Raw genomic sequence first — 27,925 nt, 5'->3', positions numbered from 1 at the left:
CATGTTGTACACTGTTCCATGGGAACATGGATGGCTTTTGCTTACCTTTGCAAGTTCTTAATTTGTTGTACTGTACTTACCATAATTAATCTGGTGCTAAAGAATCATATTGGATGAATATGCTTTTGCATGGATTAGCACAAATAACCAATGCCTTTTTCAGTTTAAAGTATGTAATAGTTGAATGAATATGCCATGAAAGTAATTTGTGAACATGAGTTATATCACGTAGGGATTTGTGCCCCAAGTTGATTCATTTCTCTTTTTTCCAATATCATTACGTAAAAGAGATAAAAAGTCCAATCATGCCATTATCATTCGAATGGATGAATATTTTACATGGAAAAGGGCTGTTAAAACAAATTTTCAGTGGCACAATATTACTCACATCACTAAACAATATCAAGATGTGTTTCTAATATATGCTGTTCCACATCAACTGTGTTTGTCATGCAACTTGCCAATCTGAATATTCAAAATTGTTTTAGGGCAATGATTGAAGTTAAAGGAGATCAAGGATAACTGTACCTGTGCTTTCATAGTTGAGTCCTTTAAGGATTTGAACATACTTCAAGCCATTTTGTAATGACCATTAATGACTGAAAGTCATAAATTTCACCTTTCCAAAACTTCTTTAGAATATATCTTTTGTCCATATATTCTTAGGTAAATGTCTAAGTTTTCATGTAAGTGTTTGGCATGTACTATACTATTCTTATTGACCAAATATATAAGCCAACGGGTAGAAACTATCAGTTTGGCTCTTTCTCTGCTTGAGGTAGTTAAGCCTATCTCAAGGAGGGGTTCAAATATTTGTAAAAATTTAAGTGAGAAGGGGATTTTCTCCCTTGTAAATGTTGTTTGGAACAGCCATTGATGTATGCAAAAGTTCATTAAGGCATGCAACAGCTTAAACAGTTTGTCTGTATTCCTTCTGTGATGTAAGGAAATGTGCAGAAAGCTTCTTGGTCAAGTTATCAGGAGTACTGTATGTAGACCAGATGTGTGAGGACTTGGACAGTTTTGTGAACAAAGGTTTTATTTCTTCACTTGTCTTGGCATCTTTTAACCATGTTCTGCATCATATTTCCAGACTTCTGTCTTTTATCATGGAGTCTGAATGCAACAGTTGAACATTTCATATTTCTGAATATACAATTGTTTTGTTCCAGATGATTTCCCCAAGAAAACATTTTGTTAGTCAGTGTAAACCATTATTCCCATAGTTTTTCATTAAACTATTATTTCTACACTTACCTTGAAGAGGTTAATTTAACTGCACTGCTCTGAGAATAATGCTACATGGACCATAATTTGGGCTACATTTAAAAGTATTTTTTGTAATAACCTAAGATTACTATATTATACAAGTTTTACTTTTATTAAACCTACTGATCAGTGAGTTTGCCATGACATCACTAGCAGTTAGTTAAACTGAAATTACTTGAGAAAAATAAGGAATATTAAAATTATTTGTTTCCCAAGATTAGTAAATTTTACTTTTACGTTAATGAATACAGCTTAAAAACATTCATGTAGTCATTTTTCACTTCAGAACTAATGTTTTCCTTGTCACATTTTTGAAACCTATACATATTTCTGAGCTAATGAATTATGAGTAATATGTTCTACATGTATATATATATTAAGCTTTGGATGAAGATGGATCTTGGAAATGATGGGCTGATTAGACCTTCAGAGTTAGCAAATGTCATTTGGTGTTTTAAAGCAAATTCAAAACAATGGCAATGCCAGAGGCTTAAAAAATTGCATTATCAAACTTCAGTTAATTATTCAGTATACACAGGTAAACAAAAAAGAGAAGGAAAGGACTGAATATTACTTTTTATTTTCTTTAATTAAGAAACAAAGGAGATGGAAGTCGACAACTGGACAAGATGAGCAGTGGCATAGGAAAATAACCAGAAAGTAGTGCTTCAAGAAATAAAAAACTAACATTTCCAAAGTGGAAAACAATAAATAAAGAAGAAACATTTTAAGTGTTACATGCACAGGTCTCTGAATTACTGGGTGGTCATCATTCAATCTTATGATAATTCCCCTGTAAAAAAAAAGGATATGCTGGTAACAATACACTGAAATTGCAGAAATAATCTTTACTTGTGGAGGATAAGAAAGAAAAAAAAATACAATAGAACTTGTTCATTAGTTTTCTCAGTAAGTTTACTAATGATGGAAGTTGAAAGGATCTATATTGAGAAGTACATTCACATAATAAACTAGTCAAGACAAATCAATGTATTTTTGAAGATAAGGCACTTAAGATTAAAATTGTGCAGGCAACTCTTAAAAAGACAAGCATTTATAGAAAGTTGTTCTCTCAAAGTATGACATTTTGGAGAGATCAAGATTTGTTCTGATAACCTTAAAGCTTGAGCCTCTAAGCATCAGAAATTAGGAAAGATGAAGAGTGTCCTATCCATGTGTTAAATACAATGATGGTGCAGTTAAAGAGATAGACTGAATTTTGAAGAAGTTCATGATGAAAGTTAAAAAAACCCAAAAAAACAGACTAGTAAGTGTGAAAGTAAAAATCAGTTTAAACTGATGTCATTACTTTTAGTGAAAGATGGCAGGTTGAGCAGAGTAAGACAATCCATCTACTCCTTGGTCCTCCTTTTATATGCTACCACCAATCCTTTTCTCCACAGATACTTTACATGAAAGTGTATGAGGATGGATGTCTAACAGGTGATTTTATGCATTTAAAAAAAAGTCAGGACTCCACTATTTATGTATATTCTCTATTTCATAACTGCATAGGCATGAGCCAATGCCCTTACATAAGCATTTGACAGTGTCTCAAAGACTAATATAATAATTTCAAGTTTATAATTATCAAAATCAAATACAATAGTAAATCATCAACCAACCACAAATGATAAGATTAAATAATTTGTCATGTTACAAACTTATGAGAAAAATACTTGTTTAAAGAAAAAGCTTCAAATATGTGGCTGCTATAAGTCACCATGTACGTTGCCCAGTACTTGGACCAGGCAAAAAAAACACGTTAACAAATGGAAGAAAAATGCCAAAAACAAAAGAAAAAATAATTCTGTGTGTGTGTGTGTGTGTAAGACAGGAAAATATTTCCAAATCTTTTAACATTCTGAATCAATGCACAAAAACACCATAAACTGTCCTAAAATATATACCTGTACTCGGAACAAACTCGTACATTTAACTGAATGACTCAGTAGCTTGCTCTTACATGCAACACAAATTCTATAAATCATTCCTTATGTAATAACAAACAAAGTATTGCACATCCTATCCTAGAATAACCAGAATATATATTTTGTAACCTAACAACAAGCAAAACTGTTCCAAGCTTTTATTGTATGTACAAAATGTATTTAAAACTTCTATAATTTTCAACAGACACTGCTTGTTAACAACATGACCAGATTAGGGAAAATAAAAAAATGGTAAACACTGTGACAACAATCCCTACTGAGTTTCACACATACACTTACTGAAATAATCGTTTTTTCGTGAATTCCTGGAGTCCACAGTACTGTTTATTTTATTTTACTTCATAGAATACGTAAGCTGAATCACTGTGAGGCAACACAAGTCTTACAACAGTTTCATTCAGTTAGAGAGACTAGCTCCTATGTTTCAGTTTTATTTTCTCAAGTTAAGATCACTCATTCTTCTGACAGTACAACTGCTTCAGAGATTTGAGCTCTTCAATCAGGGCCTTGTTTTGGTTTTCTAATACAGAAACCCTATCTTCCAGGCACTTAATATATTCTTTTTTCTTTCTTCGACACTCTTTGGCTGCCTCTCTAGAACAGAAAAAAAGGAAACCAGATTGTTAAGATGCAACTTAACAGAAATCTAAATTAGAAGTCAAATAAAATGAAAGACAAGAGTCATAAGTTAAATGATGCCTGGAGAACGTTTTTCCCTAGTCTACATGTCACAGACGTGCAATTAAAAAACACAATTATTTTTACACTTTTCATTATCAATGCTGGTAATAATACGTACTCATATTTAATTCCATTTCATGTCAGAACCTATCATTTGATTATTTAAAAGTTTTCAATTTCTAACATAATTTAAAATTTGCTTACCTTCTATAAAACTCCTACAGGTAATGAAAACCAGTCATAAAATGTTACACTGTTCAATATCTTGTTAATTATAAACAACCACAGCTGCTCTTCAAAATCAAAAAAACTGTATAAATTTGAATTGTAAAAATTGTTTTCATCATGGAATTTGTAATTTAATGTTGAGCAAAGTACTTTCTAATCAATGTTTTATCTTTCCCACCATTTACTTTGTGTTTAAAGAAAAAATAGCCAAATATTTCAAATCTAAAGCATATAATCAAACAAAACTATAAGCTATAAGAATCTTTAAACATAACATCTGAAAGGCATAAATGCAAAGTAATAATAACATATCTAAGTTGCCAAACCTAATGAATATTAAGTAGAAACACAATATAATAAGGATGTCATCAGAACAAACCATGCAAGTATGTCTGTACTGATATTACAATTTATCTTCATAAATGGTAAACAAAGGAAACTACTTTGAACTTTAAGAAAGTTTTGACTGTGGAAATAGGAATCACATGGCATTCAGGGTACAGATACACCACAATTCAGCAAGTCCTTCCTTCTGATTTTAATACCAGCTTCACTTTTCAAATAATATTTATGTTAAGATTGGACATATAAATTGTTTTAGAATGAGCACCAAATATGTGAAAAATCATATTGTACTCTGTAAGTATAAGTTATTACTCCTTAAAATGAAGTACAATATATGCATACAGAGACACAACTGGTACAGGTTCAAGAAAATGTTATTTCTACCTTTATTATTATAATACTGTATAAATTGTACCAATCAATTATTACCTTCATTAAACTTTAAAATCAGTTTTTTCTCAAAAAAAAATTTTAAAATAACAATAATCATGCCACTTTAATTAGAGAAAAAGGTAGTCCAACCGACATGTTACATAAACTACAAGTAACTGCCACAGCAAAAGGTGGTCCAACCCATATCTAACACAAACTATAAGCTATTCTCACAGCAAGACATTGTGAAACCCAGGTGTTACACAACCTATAAGCTATTCTCACAGCAAGACGTGGTCCAACCCATGTATTACACAAACTACAAGTGATTCTCACAACAAGAGATGGCCCATCACGTGTCACACAAACTACAAGCAACTCTCACAAGAGGTGGCCCAATACATGTATTACACAAATTACAACCTATTCTCACAAGAGATGGCCCAACATGTCACAAAATATATTCTCACAGCAAGACATTGTTAAACCTATCTATTACACTAACAACGACTCTCACAGCAAGAGGTGGTCCAACCCATCTCTTACACAAACTACAAGTGACTCTCCCAGCAAGAGGTTGTCCAATCCATCTATTGCACTAACTATGAGTGATTCTCACAACGAGAGGTAGTCCAACCCATGTGTTACACAAACTATAAGCTATTTTCATAACAGGAGGTGGTCCAACCCATGTATTACACAAACTACAAGTGACTTTAACAACAAGAGGTATTCAAACCCATGTGCTACACAAACTACAAGTGACTTTAACAACAAGAGGTATTCAAACCCATGTGCTACACAAACTACAAGTGTTTCTCACAATAAGAGGTGGTCCAATACATGTGTAACACAAACTAGAAGTGACTCTCACAGCAAAACATGTTCGAACCCAGGTGTTACACAAACTACAAGTCACTCTCACAACAAGATGTGGTCCAATCCATCTACTGTACAAATTACAAGTGATTCTCACAACGAGATGTGGTCCAATCCATCTACTGCACAAACTACAAGTGATTCTCACAGTGAGATGTGGTCCAATCCATCTACTGCACAAACTACAAGTGATTCTCACAGCGAGATGTGGTCCAATCCATCTACTGCACAAACTACAAGTGATTCTCACAGCGAGATGTGGTTCAATCCATCTACTGCACAAACTACAAGTGATTCTCACAGCGAGATGTGGTCCAATCCATCTACTGCACAAACTACAAGTGATTCTCACAGCATGTGGTCCAATCCATCTACTGCACAAACTACAAGTGATTCTCACAGTGAGATGTGGTCCAATCCATCTACTGCACAAACTACAAGTGATTCTCACAGCGAGATGTGGTCCAATCCATCTACTGCACAAACTACAAGTGATTCTCACAGCGAGATGTGGTTCAATCCATCTACTGCACAAACTACAAGTGATTCTCACAGCGAGATGTGGTCCAATCCATCTACTGCACAAACTACAAGTGATTCTCACAGCGAGATGTGGTCCAATCCATCTACTGCACAAACTACAAGTGATTCTCACAGCAAGATGTGGTCCAATCCATCTACTGCACAAACTACAAGTGATTCTCACAGCAAGATGTGGTCCAATCCATCTACTGCACAAACTACAAGTGATTCTCACAGCAAGATGTGGTCCAATCCATCTACTGCACAAACTACAAGTGATTCTCACAGCGAGATGTGGTCCAATCCATCTACTGCACAAACTACAAGTGATTCTCACAGCGAGATGTGGTCCAATCCATCTACTGCACAAACTACAAGTGATTCTCACAGCAAGATGAGGTCCAATCCATCTACTGCACAAACTACAAGTGACTCCCACAATAAGTGGTGGTCCAACCCACATCACACAAACCATAAGTGATTCCCACAGCAAGAGGTGGTCCAACTCATGTGTTACATGAGCTACAAGTGACTCTCACAACAATAAGTGGTCCAATTCATGTGTTACACAAACTATAAGCTATTTTCACAACAAGACATGGTCCAACCCTTGTGTTACACAAACTATAAGATATTTTACAACAAGAGGTGGCTCAACCCATTTGTTACACAAACCTCAAGTGACTCTCACAGCAAGAAGTGGTCCAACCCATGTATTACACAAACTACAAATGACACTCACAGAAAAAAATGGTCCAACCCATGTGTTACCGAAGCTGCTAATGGTTCTCACAGAAAAAGTGGTCAAACCCTCATGTTACACAAACTGCAAGTGACTCTTGCAACAAGAAGTTGCCCAACCCATATATAATGCAAACTATAAGCTATTCTCACAAAAAGAGGTGGCTCAACCCATGGGTTACACAAACTGCAAGTGACTCTCACAACAAGAGGTGGTCCAATCCATCTATTGCTCAAACTACAAGTGATTCTCAGAGCAAAAGGTGGTCTAACCCATGTGTTACCCTATATGATAATGCAAACAACCCAGGTCTTACACAAACTATAAGCTATTCTCACACAAAAACATGGTGGCCAACCCATGGGTTACACAAACTTCAAGTGATTCTCACAACAAGAGGTGGTCCATCCCATGTATTACACAAACTACAAGTGACTCACAGCAAGGTGGTCCACTCCATGAATTACACAAACTACAAGCTATTCTCACAATAAGACATAGTGCAACCTATGTATTACAAAACTATAAGCTATTTTCACAAGACATGGTCCAACTCTTGTGTTACACAAACAACAAGTGATTCTCACAGCAGGGGTGGTCAAACCCATATGTTACACAAACTAGAAGTGAATCTCACAGCAAAAAATGGTCCAACCCATATGTTACCAAAGCTGCAAATGGTTCTCACAGCAAGAGGTGGTCCAACCTATGTGTTACACAAACTAAAAGACTTCCAAATTTATAATTTACTGAAATGAGTACAAAAATGTGACTACATACAACTGAAAAAGGTGTATGTAAAGGTACGATTGACAACAAAATATGTAACAGAATAAAAGGTACAGTGAGAAATCATACTTAGTCTTGTCCTTGAAAGAACTCATAATCTAAAATCAATAACAGTCGTATCTTAAACCCATTAAAAAGATATCAAACTTCAACATTAGAGGAATAAGGAATGTTTTTTGGTTTTTACGTAACAGAAGAACTATCAGTACACACCACTTGTAGAACCTTACAGAATGTTTCCTGAAAATATGTAAAAATAAAAGCACAGAAAACCTTCACTTCCATTTGATCTTACCTGTTTTTCTGAAGTCTCAATTCTCTTTTTCGTGACACCTCTTCAGGAACATATTCCTGAGACTTGACATCTGGAGCTGCTGCCAAGAAGACATCATGTGGAAGTCCACAATTTGGACTGCTACTTGCTGTGCTGATCTGGTATGTTTGAAGTTCTGCCCCAGAAAGGATCAAATAAAAGAAAATTTATACTGTTTGTAAAAATAAAATACATAAAAGTATTTTCTGCAAAGTGATTAGGATACAGATAATGATACAAGCTGTTAGAGAGTCTTCATGATGAGTCAAACAAGCTACGTAACCCATTATTTGTAAGTTCTGTAAATACTAACGTTTCAATTCCCCACTACAGAATAGCATTAAATTCATACTTTCACGTTTCAATACTTACATGTCCATCATTTCACAAATGCATGTAGGACTGAAAAGGATGTATAAAATTGACGAAAATTGTATTTTTATACATTTGTTGTCATTACATAATAATGAATTTTAAACATTTCACTTGACAGTATATTGTTTATTTGATAAAGTCACTTTAGTTCTGAATTCTGAGAGCAATAAGTTTCACTAAAGGTATAGAATATGGTCATAAATTGTAACATACTGTAATTTAAACCATATAATTAGCCTGTTGGTTCACCATGTCCCAAGGAAAAAATAATCACACCATCAAATAAAAAATAAATCTGTACTTATTCTTTCACAAATTAAAAAATTAATCAAAAATTTATTGAAATTTATTCAATAAAAATAGTTTATTTAATGTTATACATAAAACATCTCAAGTTCTAATGTCAGGTTAATTTAAGTGCTTAGAATAACTTTTTAAAATGTTTTCTGAGCATATAATGGCACACATTATCACTTGTCTTCCAGTGTGTCAGCAATAAGGAAATGATGAAACCTAAATTTCAATTCTCTGTTATACTAAAAACATAAACAAATAAACCTTTAGATCAGTAGTTCTTAACCTGGGTTCAATCGAACCCCAGGGGTTCGATGAGTCAGTCTCAGGGATTCGGCGGAGGTCAAGATACACACACTGTGTGTGTGTCCATTAGTTCACCCCACTCATATGATTCGTGACATCATGCTCCACTTGGCTATCATTGGCTGCGGCTGATCACACCACATCATTTGGCCTTAATATCTGTGCTGCAGGGAACTTCGTGTGCTTAGCAGTCAACTTGTGACTGTGGTAATCGTGCATCATTTGTTATTTTCTTCCTAATCTTTCAATCCATTCATACTAACTATGTCAAGCAAAAACAAAAAGTTGTCGGACGAATACATACAATATGGATCTACGTGTATAATGGAACATGATGGGAGTCAGCATCCTCAATGCATGATTTACAATGCCAAGTTGAGCAATTTTAGTCTAGCACTGGCAAAACTAAGAGAACACTCCCTAAAGCTGCATGAAGATGGGAAATACAAGAACACAGTGCTTGCTGAATTCAAGGTAAAGAGAGCCAGGTTCGATGAAAAGGCTACTTTGCCTGTTTTGGCTTTGTACCCATTGACAAACCGATCCTCACATCATCGTACAAAGTTGCGTACTTGATCGCAAAGCAGGGCAAACCACACACCATTGGTGAAGCACTCATAAAACCAGCTGCATTGAAGATGGCAAATATCATGCTGGGAAAAGCTGCTGAAAATAAGTTATCCCAAATTTCTCTTTCAAATGAGACCATCAGCAGCAGAATAGATGACATGAGTAATGACATCTTGGCTCAAGTAGTTGCAGATCTGATTTCAAGCCCAGCAAAATTCAGCCTTCAACTCGACGAGACCACCAATGTTTCCAACCTAAGCCAACTTGTTGTATTCATGTGCTATGTGAAGAACGATGAGATAGAAGATTTTTTATTTTGTAAGCCTCTTACAACAACAACTAAGGCAGCCAATGTGAAGAAACTTGTGGATGACTTCTTCAGAGACAACGATCTTTCGTGGGATATGGTTTCTGCAGTTTGTTTGGACAGAGCTCCAGTCATGCTGAGATGAAACTCTGGTTTTGGTGTGCTGGTGAAAGCCAATGCACCACACATCATTGTAATGCACTGTGTTATGTACAGGCATGTGTTGGCAACAAAAACCTTGCCTTCAAAACTGGCAGAAGTATTAAAAATTGTAGTGGAATGTGTGAACTTTGTGCAAAATAGTGCCCTAAAGCACCGCATCTTCAAATAGCTGTGTAATGAAATGGGCTCTGAATTCGAGGTACTTCTGTACCATTCTAACGTTCAGTGGTTATCCCGAGGAAAGGTGCTGAATCATGTTTTTGCCATGCGTGTGGAATTAGCCCTGTTTTTGCAAGAGCACCAACATTGTCATGCAGATTGCTTAGAAAAATCTGAGATAATTCTCAATTTGGCATACATGGCCTATATCTTAAATGCTCTCAATCAACAGATGCAGGGCGGTGGAGTCAACATCATCGAAGCAGAAGAAAACCTGAAGGCTTTTAAAAAAAGCTACTGTTATGGAAATGATGAACAGAGAATGATAACTTCACAAACTTTCCCCTGCTGGACAACTGTGTAAGTAAGATCAAAGATGTGTCTGAAACTGAAGACATTTCTGTTTCCGGGGAACTGAAGCAAGCAATTGCCATACACTTAGATGAGCTTGCAAAGTCTCTCGACGGATATTTCCCCACCAGTCATATCCAGCATGAGTGAGACAGCCGTTCACGTTTAGTGTTGCAACAGCAGATGTCAATAATGAATACCTCGACGAAATCATTGAACTTCAGCAGAGCTAGGTTCAACAGCAACCTTTCAGGATAACAACACTCTCAACGTTTTGGTGTCATCAAATCATAGCGTACCCTCTTATTGCTAAGAAAGCTTTTGAGATACTCATACCGTTTGTTACAATGTATCTTTGCAAGCAATCCTTTTCAAGGATGGTAGACATAAAAACGAAGAAAAGGAACAGACTTTGTTGCAAAAATGACATGAGAGTGGCACTTGCCAAGGTGAAGTCATGCATTTCTGAACTTGTCTCTGAAAGGCAACAGTAAAAGTCACATTGATTTGCAGTAAATATTCATTGAGTTATGTTTTTGTTTTTGTGTGGAATTCATGTTTTGTTGGTTTTGTTCTTTGAACACAGCGATATTGTGTGCAACTGATGCATGGTTCATTTTGTGCATTAATAAAATATCTACTTATGTTTTGAATTTGAAAAAAATCATTTTATTTTTCCAATTGTGAAGGATTCAGTGAATGCAAGTACGAAACTTCCAGGGTTCAGTACCTCCAACAAGGTTAAGAACCACTGCTTTAGACAAAAGTCAAAATAATTTTGCACAAAACAGCACAAAGATGAATTGGAATACGGTTACAGTTTTACTCAATTTTAGCCAATCATGGCTTCTTAATCACTGTTGACATGGTGTAATATAATTTCCTATATCTTAACTATAATAAGTCACAGGATAATGACCTAATCCTGTAATAAAGGTCTTCTGATTTTCAACTGCATAAGCCATTATGGCTATCAATTCAGCAGAGATACTAGTTGAGATTGGAACAAAAATAATAACATCTTAGACAAAATATATTTGTGAGATATTTCAGCCACAATTAGTTCTGATTTTTTAAAATTTCCATTATATCTTATACTTCATTTAAAGTATGATGTAGCAGAATGATATGAGAATAAATGTATTTTTTGAACAAGGTGAGACAGACTTAGCTGGATAATATTGTACATGACTATACAAAGTTTTATTTCACTGACAAATTTACTATTTGTTTGGCTTTGTTTACATTAAAACTTATTTGCACAAGTAGATGCTTGAACAGGTTTGAAACTCGCAAATTATATTAAATGAAACCTTTCAATATTAACAATTTAAAATGTTGGCTTGCTTATAACTTTGATACAGAATGACTATTTTTGTTGTACACCAGTGATCATGTACACAGTGAAACTACTTCAAACATTTTAGGAACCAAAACTAAAGCAAAATTTAAAATTTTATGAAAATAAAACTTTACTGGAAAGTTTCAAAATAATATGGGAAGTCAAAAAAACCAGTAACTGAAATTTAAAACAAACAAGTAAACACATTTAATTCTTTCTTAAAAACAAAGCACAATGAAATATTTTTGAATTTTTAAAGCATTGCATTCATAAAAGTATTACATACAAGATATTTTATTTTACTGAAATAACATCTAGAAAGTTTAACTCAAGCTTCAAACTATTTCATCCTGTACTTTGTTTTATGCACTCAGGTGTTCCAGTGTTAAAGATATAAAAATTATTTTTATTAATGACATATACACTAAAAGTTTGTTTGTGAAACAAGTTACAAGTTTGAAAAGTTCTCAGATTTTCAAACCTGCACTTCTAAGACCAGCAACATGTACCAAATAAATATCAATTGCTTCCACTTTGTTTCTCATATTCATTAATTTTAAAATACAGTTCTGTCACATCTAATGCTGCATGCATATTCGGACTTGTTCAATTAATAATAATAATACTCAAGACTGCTGAGTATTTAAACAGTATTATTAAAATTTTTGAAAATCATACTTGTAGTCATAACTTTAAGCCTAATATTACATACAATATAAAACTTGTGAAACCCATTTTCTAGCTTACTTTGTCAAAACAAACTTTCACTTAGTTTTAGATACAGAAAAAAAAAAAGATAATCTGAGAAAACACATTGAAGAGTAACCTACAACATGAAACTAACTTATTAAAAATCAATTTACAATAATTTTAGAAGAAATGTGATGTTACTTTTTAAAAAGAAAAAAATCTATTCCCAAATAAATAAAAATAAAACTGGGACCAAATGTTTCCCATCTGTTTCAGGAGAAAACATTAATGTACTAAGTATATAAAAAAATTACATTTTTTCTGTAAGAACAGCAAAGAATCAAAATGGCTTTCTGCTGCTTGATGAGACAGCAACCCACCTAGCATAGTAAAAACTAACTTTCTGCTCTTTGATAAAACAACAACCCACCTAACACAGTAAAAACTGGCCTTCCACTCGTTACTTAAACAAAACAATCTTACAATCTACTTTAACAAAAAATGAACATACCTGGCACAAAAAACTGGCCCTCTGAGCCTTGAGCATAATGAAGAACTTTCCCACCCTCTGAGCTTGTCATGGTAATAGCCTGTATTTCCTGAAGTCCACTTTCTTCCATAGGTGTTTTCAGTTGTAGAGTTGAGGCCGGTATAACTGATATGTCAAGCAAATGGTAAATAAAAAGCCAAATAGAAGTTTACTGTTAAGATGCAAGAAATACTGAAGAAATAACCATTGTTAAACTAAACTATTACAGGAAAAGTTGGAGTGAAGAGATCACAAGTGTCTGAAGTTATTTCCATAATATTGGGCATAAAGTATCGTAAATTACACATTGTCATGTATTTATCTACTGTTAAAATAGCCTTTATCTATTTGGAAAGATGCATAATGAGCAATGGAGAGAACAGACTGAGATAACTTCAAAAGTAATTTCATGAATTTAACCTTGTGTATTAAAATAATTATCAAACTATATTTGTTTAAAAAATCAGTTATAAAGATACATATTTTTTTAGATAAAATTTCTATTAACATAAAAACACCTCAGGTTTGGCCATCTTTGAAAAAAATGTCAAATTTTATCTGTTCACATGAATCTAAACCCCCTGATCTATCACCATGTCCTTGTGCTGTATACAGCTAAGTTAATCAACAACTTAAAATTTTGCTTCACATACACAATTTTACTATGTTTTCCTTATCAAAATCAAATTTTACACTATGAACACAGTCATTCCTTATGTTTTTATCTACACACAAAGTATTTTTACACAGTTTAAGGCTACTAAACTAGTTGCAAAAAGTACAATGCTGAAAATACTAATTTGCAGATATAAATTTATTGTCAGAGGTATTTTTATTACTGTTGCACTCACTATATCTATAGAAATAAATTACTGTGCCTCTACAGATTTTTTACTCCATACAAAATGTTTAGTAAATCTAATGACTATTTATTATGTTAAATATAGCACAATATAAAACCCAGAAGCTATCAATGACTCTATTAACACTTTAAACCTGAGTGGACACTAATGCATCTTGCTGAAATTCTAGATTTACACAGGAAGAGATGTGAGACCATTTACTCAGCACTACTTCATGTGTGTACTCCCTAATGCTGAACAGGTAAAAAAAAATGTTGATTTAAACCTTATAAGGTAGGGTGATAATTATTAGGAAATCATGAAAGTAATTTAGTCAGAACATGTGAGAAATTACAGGTTTAAAAAATTAAGAAAGTAAATAAATTAATTAGTGCATGTCTCCTGCTGGGACAGCAGTAAGTCTCTGGATTTAAAATAATCAGGGGTTTGATTCCCCTTGGTGGACACAACAAAAAAAACAATGTGGCTTTGCTATAAAAAAAGACACATAAAATTAGTATATAATGTTTTGTTTGCTGCTCAGGAGTCGTGTGACTTTTGTAAACAAATGGAGTGGCAGAACTAATCTTGGTTAGATAAATATTAAATACACTGGCTATTTCAGTATAGAGGATTTTGGTTTGTATTATTTAATGAGCATGTGTAAATAACTCTAAAACCTAGTACAAGTGTATATTTTATTTTATTTCATTAAACAAAAATTGATTTTAACAAATTGTGCATCTGTACCTCTACTTAAGGTATTGGTGAAAGCATGCCTCCCACATGAGATGTTTTTATACAGACAAAATGGTGACAAAATAAAGTTTAATTTGTTTTGTGTCTGTTATATTTATAGTCAAATTAAAGATAATATATTACCTGAAATAAAAAAATATGTTTTCTAAACATAAGTATGTTCTCCATATCATATCTCAATAAGTTCACACACTTGCCAGTTTCAAATGAATTATTTGTTTTAAATGTTCACAGATTAATTTGACAATTTGCACAATTACAGACATAACAGACCATTTTTAACTGCTGTTAAATGCCAAAATCTTGTGATCTATTTAATAGAATTAATCCTTTCAAACAACATAGTGGATAGTTACCACCATGCTACAACAGTCAATAATGCAATCACCAGAAACAAGTGTTCAAATACAACAAATTTGTAAAAATAACAGATAATTTTAACAGTGTGGTCACCATCATTATTCTGCTTAGTCCGATATGAGAGAGAGAAAGTTCTGAAAAGTTAATAAACATGGTTATACATATTTATGGAATGAATCGATAATTTGTGATAATAAAAAAATGTTTATGTCTGTTACACATGCTTAAAGAGCAAAATTATAATTTTTAATATTGATAAATTGTTTACATCTGTTAGTTATACACATTTATGGAATAAATCAATAATTTTTAATATCAAAAACTATTTATATCTGTTATACACATTTATGGAACGAATCAATAATTCTTAATATTAAAAAATTGTGTGTATCTGTTACACAAATTTATGGAATGAATCAATAATTTTTAATATTAAAAACTGTTTATATCTGTTATACACATTTATGGAATGAATCAATAATTTTTAATATTAAAAATTGTATATGTCTGTTATACACATTTATGGAATGAATCAATATGTCTGTTATACACATTTATGGAATGAATCAATCATTCTTAATATTAAAAACTTCTGTATATGTGTTATACATGTTTACAGAGTGAACTGATAATTATTTTAGGAATCATTTATGTCTTTTAATTTATGAACTGGATTGCTCATTCTTATCAAATGGAAATAATGCATTACTGTACGACTTGTAAATCACACAAATACAAAAAGATAGTTATTTATTTTGCAAATTCATAAATTTCATTTGTTCACATTAAGCTAAACACACAATCTATGACCTTCTAGTTACAGTTAAAATATTACACAAGCGAGCTTTAAAACTGCACTTTAAAAGTCACAGCCATACTATAAATAACAACATGAAAAATGACCTCATTGCATATAAAATTGTTAAGTTGAATCAATACAACAGTCATATTAAGTTGAATTCTTATGCTGTTTATTGGGATAAGATTCAATTCATTGCAATATTTTACAGAGAGAATGGAAATTAATGTTTGAGTTTTTGACTGCAAGATTATTAGAAACCAACAAAAAATATCTTTGAAAACAATTTCTCACTATACAAACATGCAAAACATCTAGTAAAAAATCCTAACTGTTATATGGAAATAAAGTTATAAATATTAATCTAAAATAGATTGGCTTGAAGGTACCCAGATATAAACTGGATTATCAGCCAATTATTGTATGCAGCTCTTCTGTGCAGATATGTAGAGACTAGGACATTTGAAAAATAATATATTCTCAATTCTAGAACCTATTCCTAAAATATCATAAAATGTTGTCTTTTATATCTTGTCATATTTTGGAAATTTCATTCTTTCTATTATCTACTTCAACTTTATCAGTTGATGGCACTCAAAACGTTTACCTTTCATCCCCTACTGGTATTAAAATATGTTGCAAATAAACATCTTTTCAACACATAGACTCATCTAACAATGGTTTAACTGGGAAGTTCTACTGAAAATGTAAACTGCAAATCAATTCTTTAGATGCAGGTCATAACTTTCTCTGTATGTTGAAAAACTTCAATAACATTTAGTGAAACTATGGTACTTTCATGACCTCATTGATCAGTTGGTCATTCTACAGACTATTGTGTCACTGAAAAAAGAATTTTTAAGTGAGAAAAAAAAATGTTAAGAATTAAATTTATTAAATATCAACAAATAATGTTTGACATTCTTTTATTATAAAAACATTCTCATCCTTGACACATTCAACATCATTTTTACTATTTATGACAGATCACAATACACTCAAGGTTAGTCTACAAGACTCAACCTTCTACAAACAGATTAAAGATAAGGGAAGTCACAGACCACTAAACACTCACCAACTGCCTACAAATATGTTAAAGGTATAGAAAATAGAAAGTTTTGGGTGAAGTATGAAGTAGTCAAATCTATATCACTTTCAGGTTTTTATTTATCTAAAGTCCCAGTTATAAAGTGACACTTCAGATTCATAACTACTAATAACTGTTAGTAGATGCATAATGTCATAAATAACCCATAAGTTAGCATACATATCATTTCATAAATAACTCATAACATTTAGCACCTGTACCACTTCATAAATAACTTATAACAGTAAATATATTTATAATCTTATAAACAGCTAATAGCAGTTCTCTCACAAAGCAGTTACAAACCAGTTATGAATACAGTCACCACACTCAACATTTAATAGCCAACAGAAAGTTGCCTATTAATTACATTTAAAAACCAGGAACATTATTTTAATCACACTTATAAAGAATACAGATGTGTATTTAATGTGCAAGTTTCTATGTTATAAAGAGTACAAGAATTACACTTTCTTTGTAGAATAAGTACATGTGAGTATCTTACATGGTACTTATTATCTGAACACTGGAACCACAAAGCAACTACCCTGACAGCATACACCATAACATTCCAATATTCAAATATACAATGCATACATTAACATGTAAAGTTGAGAAAAGGAACTATTTCTGAAAACAATCACAATTTAGTATTTGTATTACATTGCAAAAGCAAGCTGTTAAGAAAATTTTTGTTCATAATTGGTGCTAACATACAAAATAAACTGAAAAATAATTAACCTATCACTATAAAACTGCTGTTTAAAATAACTGTACAAACTTATGAGACCAAAAAGACATTTATCTTCAGTGTTATTAAAACTTTGTTTAATTACAAAATAGCATAAATATAAAATTGTCAAGCTCATTTAAGCTGTTTCAACTTAACTGAGCAAAATAAAACTGTAACTTGTACAGATATTTTGCCACCAAATTCTTTTAAGCAAACAAATAACCAATTCAAAGTAATTATGGAAAATAATAAGATTACAATCAAATTAAATAACATAAAATTTAAGGACAGCAAGGAACCTAGTGATCTGGCAAGGATATATCATCCACTAAAGAAAACAAAAATACAGAGCAGCTATTATCATTCAAATATGTATCAAACCCTCCCTTAATTTACTGCATCCATCACATCTGAAGGCAACCGATTCCAAACACCAACCATTCTGTTGGAAAAATAAAACTGTCTTACCTGAAAATGACTCCTGCTCTGACAAAAGTTACATTTGTCTCTCTTAGTCATACCATTCTCACCACTGAGTACAAAAAAAATGTGATGAACCCTTTGAAGACTGCATAGGTCCATATAATCAGTGTTGTAACCCTTTGGTCTCATTGTGGTTTACATACTACTAATTTCTAATATGTTAAGTGAATATCATAGAATTTTGTAGAATTTAGTACACATTATAAGGCTTTTGCACATAAAAAACAATCTTTTTTATGAAGTATATTTAATACTTTAACAGGCAGTTGTGAAAGGGTGAATTGACACTATCAATTCCCTTAAATGCCTAAATAAGATCACCTGCCCCATAACTCCATTTTTTTCCAGAGAAAATTTCAGGGATATTATTCTGTCCTCGTGTGACAACCTTTCCATCTGGTGTCTCAACTTAATAGTGCTCTTCTAAGCCCTTGCCAACAATTCAATACCCTTTCTAGTGTAAGGAACCCAAGACTGAATGCAATACTCCAAATGTGATCCAAACACATTTATACATTCTTATTATATACAATACATACTTAAAATACCTTTTAAAAGCCCAGTTGAGGCATGGTACTGAGGTTCTACTACTGGTAAAGACTGAACCAGTCGGTTAGTGTGGAAAATGGCCTCCTGGCTGTCTTCTTCTGTGGATCTATCTTCTGTTTGTTTTGCAATGCCTATCATTCTTTTTAAGACAGGCATTGCTTTTGGAAGTTTGTTGATTGGTTATTCTTTCAGGATTTTCTGATTGAAAAAGCATAAGTCCAGAATTCTCTTCTCCTACTGGATTCTTCAACTATTCAAAATAAAAAAGTAAAGGCAGAAATGTATAACAATACAAAACTTACAACTCTAAATAATATCTAAAAAGTTACAAACAATCAATCAATCAGTGTTTAATCATTATAAGTACACACCACAATTAGCTGGCAGTTAGTTAGTTTGGCATATAATTTATTTAACCTCTGAATTAAATTTGAAAAACTTCTGATAATACTTGATAGTTCATAAAGAAACTAGAACTACAATCAATATGGATGTAGGGGATTCCACCACTGAAATATTTTATGTACTTTGAGTTCACCAGTTCAACCCTCTACAAAGCCTATCGGGTTGCTTGGCTTCTTTTAAATCTTACTGAGTTACTTGACCCTTTACAAAACTTAACAGGTTATTTGAGCTCTTACAAAACTTACTCTGTTATCTGACCTCTTACAAACTAACTGAGCATTTGAACTACTGACAAAACCCATTGGTTGGTTGATTTATAGTTTTATGGCATAAAGCTGCTAGGCTATCTGCACCAAACATCCGTTAAAAAGATAAAAATAAAGTAAACGTAGTAAAATTCATAAAAGGAAATGAAGGTAAAACAAAACAACATATAAAAACATAAATAGCATAAACCAATGTTGACATCCAGTCTATAATGTTAGGAGAGAAACTACAGTAAGAGAAGTTGCAAAGGGCTTTCTGTTGCATAATGGTAATTATCATAACCTGCCAGGAAGACTAACAGGTAAGTCCAAGAACCACCGTCAGTCACCTGAAATTGGCCTTTCCAATCCTGGTTCTGGGTTATGTGTCATTACAGCCATTATCAAAAAGTAAAGTAATAAACGTTTTAAAACACATGCAGCAAAATTGTAATAATAACTCACCAGGATGACTAATGGATAGTTCAAACTGATAGTTCAAACAGCAGTGTTAGTCACCTGAAGTTGGCCTTTCAAGTCCTGGTGTCGAGTTATTTAATGTCACAGCTATTTTCTAATTTCAAATCAAACTAGAAAGATTGTGACTCTTAAGAGGGAACCACAATAAAAAAGGTTTAATGAATAAATATAAAACACTTAAATGACATTAAAAAGATTAATGGCCTTTAAAAAACTAAAAACTTTATTAAGGTGGACAGTGTCACCATCACCAATAACACTGTCTAATGTTATGGACAAACCTTGGGACAGAACATGTTTGAAATGGTGCCTTCGTTGAGATTCATAACAATGGCAAGAAAGTAAAATGTGGCTGATAGTGATTTGAGTGTTACATAGACTACACACTGGTGCATCAGTTTCAGATAAAAGAAAACAATGAGTTATAAAATTGTGACCAATGCGTAGTCTAGTTAGAACAACTTCCTCCTTCGATCCTTACAAAAGCAAGATGGCCAAAGTCCAATACAGGGTTTTATTTGAAAAAGCTTGTTTTTGCATTGCTCACTCCAAGTCGACTGCCAGCTGGCACAGAGCCGAGCCTTGAATACAGGACCATAGTCCATGTATGGAATAGGCACTGCAGTGATAGTGCCAGAGCAAATAGATTTAGCTGCCATGTCTGCAAGTTCCTTCCAACTAATACCAATGTGGCCTGATATCCAGAAAAACTAGATAGAAGTAGATATTAATGAGAATTGGGCCAGTTAGTTTTGAATATCAGCGAAAACAGGGTGTGAATCAACGAGAAGTGATTCCAGAGCCAGTAGAGAACTAAGCAAGTCGGTATAAATAATGCAGTTGGACTACTCTTTAGCTTCAATATGATCCGGGGCAAGAGAAATAGCGTACAGTTCAGCAGTGAACACAGAAGCTGTAGAGGGGATTCTGCATGCAACCACCAAAATGCAGCAAACCATGGCAGAGCCCACAGAGTCACCTGATTTGGAACCATCCATATAAATTGGAACGGAAAGATTATTCGAAAGATGTTCACTAAATAAAAGACGGTACTTCCAATCGGGAGTATCTGCTCTTCTTAGATGATTTAAAAAAAGGTCACATTTAGGGACTGTAATAAGCCATGGTAGGATGGGCTGACCAGTGAATACTGCAATGTTATCAAAGGACAGACCCAATTCATCCAATTGTGCCTGGATGCAAACGTCAAAAGGAGCAATGGTAGATTGTCTGTTCTGAAAAAGTATGGCCCACCGAGGAAGGAAAACACAACCCCAGGTGGGATGCTTTGGTAAGAAAGAAAGTTTCAAAGAATATAGTAAAGACAATTGCAAATGGCAAAGGTGCAAAGAAGGCTCATGAGATTCTACATATAAGCTCTGAACTGGTGAGGTGCAGAAAGCCCCAATGCAGAGTCAAAGTCCTTGATGATGAATGGGGTCCAGCATCTTTAAGGCTGAGGGTCTGGCAGAGTCGTAGACCAGTGATCCATAGTCGAGTTTTGATCGAATAAGAGCACGATATATCTTTAACATAGAACATCAATCGGCTCCCCAACTGGTGGTAGAGAGGACATGGAGGATGTTCAGTGCTCTTGTACATTTGACTCTTAGCTGCTTAATGAGTGGTATAAAGGTCAGCTTACAATCAAAGATAAGCCCCAAGAACTTGGTCTCAGGGACCACAGACAGCGAAACTTCACCTATACGGAGTTCAGGATCAGGGTGAATACCCTGTTGGTAGCAAAAGTGCATGCAAGCAGTTTTAGAGAGAAAGAAATTAAAGCTGTTTGATGTGGTCCACTTCAGTACACGATCAAGAGCAGTTTGTAGTTGCCGCTCATGAGATGTGAAAAAAGTCGACATAGAGCCCGTTTGCAACAGTGAGAAGGAGTTTTTCAGTGATGGTATTTATCTTTATACTGAAAAGTGTGACACTCATAACACAGCCCTGAGGGTCCCCAAGTTCCTGTAGAAAAGTACAGGAAAGTGTGGAACTGACACGAACTTGGAATTTCCTGTCCATTAAAAATATTTTAATAAAAATGGGTAAATGGCTACGTAACCCATATATATGGAGGTTTCACAAAATGCCATACCTCCATGTTGTGTCATAAGCCTTCTCAATATCAAAGAATATTGATTTTAAGTGTTGTTGTTTTAGAAAGGCTTCTCTGATTGATGTTTCAAGTCGAATCAGGTGGTCCATGGTGGAGTGCTGTCATCAGAACCCACATTGGAAGTTATTTGATTCAAGGAACCAAACAAGAAGAGCATTAACCATCCTCTCTAAGGTCTTACAGAGACAGCTCGTCAAAGCAATTGAACGGTAGTTTGAAGGAATCTCAGGAACTTTCCCAGGTTTAGAGAAAGGTAAGATAACAGCCTGGTGCCAGGCATTAGGAAAAACATTCTCCTGCTACTTCTTGACCATCAGAGAGTAAGATCGAGAGGGGGACAGAAGTGTAGTGCCCACTGACCTTCCGAACCTTGTCCCATATGACTTTGGAACTGGTGGTAAAAGATATGCCAGTTGTGAACTTAATCCAAGATTACTTCTGGCTTTGACGTCTTACCCACCTAGCATGTTCACAGGCCCACTGGAAAGCGATGCAGTTTGAAAGTGTGGAATAACTACGGAAAGTATCCCAGGCCCGTTTTTGAGACTTCCATGCCATGTGGCAGGCAGGATTCTACCGTGGACGAGGAATAGTGGAAAACGTGTCGAGATTTTAGGAATACATTGAGCAGCTGCTTGTATAATACAGTCAGTTACTGCTGCCACACAGTTGTCTATTGATGGCTGACAGACAATAGCAGGATCAAGTTCTGCGAGAGCAGTGAAAGTGGACCAGTCTGTCTGATCCAGCTTCCACCAGGACACGTGGGTTGGGTGGCATCAACCGCGGCCAGTCCCTCTCAAAAGTATAGGAAAATGATCACTGCCTCGTGATTATTGTCAACCTTCCATGAAAAATGGAAGAATAATGAAGGGGAGCAAACTGAGAGATCTGTAGCAGTAAATGACTGACTATGTGCATAAAAATAAGTGGAAGAACCGGTATTGAAAAGAGAAAGGTTGTGATCAGAGAGCATATGCTCTACAGAGCGACCCCTCCTATCAATAACAGCACTTCCCCAGAGGGGATGATGTCCATTAAAGTCCCCCAGGATTAGAAAGGGAGATGGCAACTGTTCAATGAGAGCATCAAGGTCTGATTAATCAAATGTCTCTCCAGATAACAGGTAGAAAGCATAAACTGTTTCTTTGGGTATGACCCAAAGTCTTTGTTGTTGGAAGGGGATTCTGGTGACTGAGGATGCGAACGAATGACTGTTTTGCATGTTAGGGTGAGAGAAAAAGATGTATCCGAACAAATGCCTGTACCTGAAACCAAAGGATGTGGATCTTGGTGTTTGTTGGAATGTATGGGAGGAACAAAGATGGGTGTAGAAGTTCACTGATCAACTTTTTTAACCAAGGAGGTTAAAAAGCTTTTCATTTGTTTTGAGAACGATTCTCTTGGAGGCACAGAGAGATCTGTCTGCACTTCCACTATAGTTGTGGAATGAAGTGAAGCAGCATATGTCCAAGATGAAGTGGTGGACAACAATTTTTGAGCCTCAAAATAAGTAATGTTATGAGTCGTTTTCAAACGCTGCACCTCTTTTTCCTACGACCATTCAGGGCAAGAACAAAAGTAGGAAGGGTGAGAACCATTGCAATTGATGCAATGTGGGTCAGTTTCACACTCACAGGCATCGTGGTCCTTGCCACCACAATGAGCACATGTCAGGGAACCAGGACTTGACATCTTTGAGTGAACGAACCTCTGACACTGGAAACACCAGAGAGGGTTTGGAATGTATGGCCATACCCTGCAATTAAAATAACCTGCCTTGATGGTGGCAGGTGCATGTGGTGATGTAAATGTCAAAGTGAGGATATTTGTCGGCCGTGTAATTCCATCTTTGTGCAGAAACTCCTCGAGTGGAGAAACCAGTGAGAATCTCTGACTCGGGGATGTTCTTCAAATCCCTCTCAACAATAACTTCTCGTGATGAATTCAAGGTAGCATGAGGGGTAACCTCAATATGTACATCCACAATTGCCTTTGAATTAAAGAGGAGTTCACTGTGTTGGGATGTGGATGTTTCAACCAATATGTCTCCAGATCGAAGCTTCTTTACTGGCTTTGGAGAGCCAGCAAGTCCCTCCAGTCCCTTCTGAATAAAAAAGGGAGACATTTGCCCTAAAGGATTTTCTAAAAGAGAATGTAGGATGAAAAATGAGGTACAACTGGTGGTAGAGAGGTTGGAGATTGCTAATCAGAGTCTTCAAGACGTGGTCATTTACCTAATGACTGTTTTTTCACTATTTTATTTAAATTTTTAGTAGGAGGATCCATAGGAAAAAAAGAAAATTTCAGTGCCCACTGACCGCATCCACCATGGAGCCCTACGAGGGGATGCACTACAATGTCAAGCAAGGACACTGCAGCAACGCCAGGGTTTCGTGAGCACTATACCCAAAGACCAGCATCAGACACAATGTCCACAACACCTGTTGAGAACTTCCAACACTGGTACTAGGTTGAACCTAGCCCAAGAGGACCAGCCGACTGACCCAAGGGGGGCCACCCAAAGGCTGCCCATCTGCAGGAATTCAAGACCAAAGTGGTGTGTTAGGGTTGGACCCCTCAACCACCAGGATCCTCTTCTTCCCTTCACAGGTCGCCACGCACGGCAAATACATGGATGGATGTTTAGATTCCAGAGGAGGTAACCTGAAAGAACAGGGAAAGGGAAGACCCTGGGAGGTCCCCTTACCACATACAAGAATCCACACCGAGGGGAAACCCATTGGATATTTGATCTCTGATAAAGTTTACTGGGCCCTTTCTTAATCAAACACTGTCAGCTTTTCCCAGAAACTTAGTGGATGGGAAACATTTTAGAAAAAATAAAAATATACATGACACTGCACAATAAATTCAAAACATTTTTCATGTACTTTCAAATCTTGTATAAGTTCTTCTAACTCAAAACAACATATTCTTCCCAGTATAAGTTCTACTGAGAAATTTCATGCTGCTAAGAAATTCAGCTCATTCTTTTCTTTTTTTGGGATGGTCAACAGATAAAACAGAACATCAGTTCAATTCCTAATTGTTGACTTTGCAAAAAACTTGCATTGCATCAGTAATTATAAATTTTTATAATTTTATATCATTTGAAATACTACTATTGACTATTGTTGACTTTGCAAAAAACTTGCATTGCATCAGTAATTATAAATTTTTATAATTTTATGTCATTTGAAAAACTACTGTTGATTCCTGTAAAAATTCCTACACATGGGAAAGAGTACAGGGACATGAGATAAGAATGATACCCAATTTATTAAAATTAGGTAACAAAGAGATTTACAACTTCAGATTTGTTTCTCTAGAGTAAATCAAAGTTATCAGTGATAGATAACTGTTGAAATTTGACCAATTTCCATAAGGATAGATAGTTCAGTTTTGAATTGTTTTAATATTATGATGTTGGAATTAACACTCCTACAAAAAGTGGGGCCTAATAGGCCCCAGAGCAACTTGAAAGGTTATTAATATTAGGCTAATAATTTTGTATTTAAATGAAATTGCCATTTAAATCCATTAATGAATGGATTAACGAGATTCCCACTGTCCCTATCTACTATCTAGCGAAACCACAGCCAGGGGAACAGGCTTGGAGAAATCAGGACTAGAAACATCTTTTCGTAGGAGTGTTAAACATTTCAGAGGGTTAAAAGGTTTAAGCTTAAGAATTTTCCAGCTACATACTCTATGAATAGTTAGGTTAGTTAGTTTAAGCATGTGAAAAATAGTTTGCTATATTCCTAAGCTTATGCATGATAGGTATATGAACTTGCATAGCAAAATTAACCTTTGTTCCAATGACTTGCTAGTTTCACACATTAGTAGAGACTCATCATTATGGGTAAAATAATCTTTTTGCCACCTTGACTTTTCTTGCCCATTTAAGTAAATTTTACCTTTTCCCAAATAACCCCAATGAATAATAAATATTTTATAATATAATGTTATTGTTTTTTTAAGAATAATAATCTAATTAAACCTCAAAGAGTTTAAAAAGTATTTTTTTCCCCATCAGAGAAAGGTACCTACTTGCTAAAGCATCACTATGATGAAACCTGGGTACTTAAAAAAAACAACAACAAAAAACTATAAAATTAGAACATACTTAATGAACACAAAAGAAAATGAAGGGAGATAAAAAATACCAAATCACAAACTGAACAACTTAGTACTATTAAGAATGAAAGTGTAAACTGTTGTAAAAACTTCTTCCCATCAACACCAACAATAAACAGTTATCTACAGTATAATGATGTTTGTTTGTAATTAAGTACAAAGCTACACAATGAGCTATCAGTACCCTGCCCACAATGAGTATCAAAACCTGGTTTATAGTAATGTAAGTTTACAGACATACGTCTTTGGCACTCTAAATAGGGAAAGGGGAGAGGCAACAGTCAAAAGAGTAATTATCTAATACCACTACATTGTAAGACAATTTTTTTTATTTAGAATACCCCAATACTAAAAATATTAATCTTTAAACACACCTCTCCTTCCCATAACTACTAAAAATTTGTACCTTTCATATTAGTTGTCAAACAGTATATGTCCTGTGAAAAGAAAGTGAATAATGGTTCAGTTAACTTTCAAAATTAATTCAGACTTTGTAAATAATTGTTACTTTCATTCATACTTACACTGTCAGTGTTATATGTAAACATAACAATAGCAGTTAACTCTGTTCTGTTCAGTTTATTATAATATGCTAATTTTTTTATTATTATAAATCAAATATTTAACAACTTCCACCATGCTTTCTAGAAGTATAGGTCAATATGACAATTGGTCTAATTTGTAGTTAAGAAAATATATAATTATAGCTAAGTGCAATATCCTGAGTATATTAAGAGGTGCAATAAATTCTCTGTTCTCCAACCTGAGATTGAAAGGCAGTAATTTGGCTCCATCTTGAAAAAAATATAACATATTTTCTCTCCTTTACAGTCAGCAAAGTGTTCTGCATCAAATTTCAAAAGATTAACTTCATTATAAGGTTATCCCCACTACTAGAAATGTTAATATTAAGTTAGGTATAATTCTGAATATTTTTTAGCAAAACATTTTTCCTTCTTTCTCGCTCAGCATTTCTTCTTGCCCCTCCCTTTAAAGAAAGTTAAATATCCATGACTATCAACCCTTAAAATTCGAGTTCTAATAAATATTATTCAAACCTCATGACACAACAAAATTAATACTTTGATGTATATATATATATATATATTTAAAAAGCATAATCTCTTAAGATTGTAACTTGTGTAATAATTAAAATGTAATTTTGGTGCTAAACTTTAAACAAACTACTAGTACTACTACGGGATCTGATAATAATTAGCATGACAGATGATGTTTGAATGCTAGCACTTTATAAATGGTACACTGCCATGTGTATATATATATATAGTCCAAAACATTCTATAAATACTAAGTGCTTACCAGAAATGTTATTATTCCTACTTACATTCTTACAATGCTACACCATATACTGCAGCCACTCACTTCACAAACTTAACAGTAAATAACGAAATCAACCATGTTATTATTGTTAACTTATTTTCTACACTTTAATTTCATAGAAAAACACAGGATATGCAAAATAAATAATGCCACAAACAAAAACTAAAGATGATGACAAAAAGAAAGTGATAAAACTTCCCAATGTTATCACCTTACAAAATAACAAATAACCTAGCGTTTATGACCTACTTAACGGTTGGCACAAAAACCAACATCAAAAAAGTTACTTTGCTCTCAGCGCCACTTCCATTCTCAACGTTTGATATTTTCTTTGGACTTACGGTCCATTCAGATTGGATGAGGAGAAAGTGAACACACACCTGAAAATCTCGAAAAAGCAAGC

General features: G+C 34.2%; 1 protein-coding gene across 8 annotated transcripts; it reads right to left on the bottom strand.

The window, feature by feature from the left end:
- Positions 1-1,830: 1,830 nt before the first annotated feature.
- On the bottom strand, positions 1,831-27,925 carry LOC143252501 (cAMP-responsive element modulator-like). Of its 8 annotated transcripts, XR_013029014.1 has the most exons (7): positions 27,527-27,769; positions 26,945-27,025; positions 18,789-19,039; positions 13,160-13,303; positions 8,075-8,228; positions 3,501-3,815; positions 1,831-2,062 (listed from the first exon to the last, which is right to left on the bottom strand). XR_013029014.1 is itself a non-coding variant. In XM_076504739.1 (6 exons), exons 3-6 carry the CDS (start codon positions 18,943-18,945, stop codon positions 3,671-3,673), a joined length of 600 nt encoding a protein of 199 aa, XP_076360854.1. In that variant the 5' UTR covers positions 18,946-19,039; positions 26,945-27,025; positions 27,527-27,798; the 3' UTR covers positions 2,752-3,670. The 8 variants fall into 8 exon arrangements, 7 of the variants coding, with proteins under 7 accessions (XP_076360854.1, XP_076360856.1, XP_076360857.1 ...); XM_076504739.1 differs by lacking the exon at positions 1,831-2,062 and having other exon boundaries at positions 2,752-3,815; positions 27,527-27,798; XM_076504741.1 differs by lacking the exons at positions 1,831-2,062; positions 27,527-27,769 and adding an exon at positions 27,772-27,793 and having other exon boundaries at positions 2,752-3,815.

The sequence above is a fragment of the Tachypleus tridentatus genome, chromosome 6, assembly GCF_004210375.1.
Source record: "Tachypleus tridentatus isolate NWPU-2018 chromosome 6, ASM421037v1, whole genome shotgun sequence".
NCBI lineage: Eukaryota > Metazoa > Arthropoda > Merostomata > Xiphosura > Limulidae > Tachypleus > Tachypleus tridentatus.
The sequence above is the reverse complement of the archived record's forward strand: the minus strand, read 5'-3'. Positions and strand labels throughout refer to the sequence as shown.

Coding starts and splice junctions, on each gene's coding strand:
- LOC143252501 (XM_076504745.1), bottom strand. CDS start 18,945: ATGCCTGTCTTAAAAAGAATGATAGGCATTGCAAAACAAACAGAAGAT. Junction 13,304..18,788: donor CTCAACTGGGCTTTTAAAAG/GTATTTTAAGTA, acceptor TTGACATATCAG/TTATACCGGCCTCAACTCTA. Junction 8,229..13,159: donor GGGCCAGTTTTTTGTGCCAG/GTATGTTCATTT, acceptor TTTCTGGGGCAG/AACTTCAAACATACCAGATC.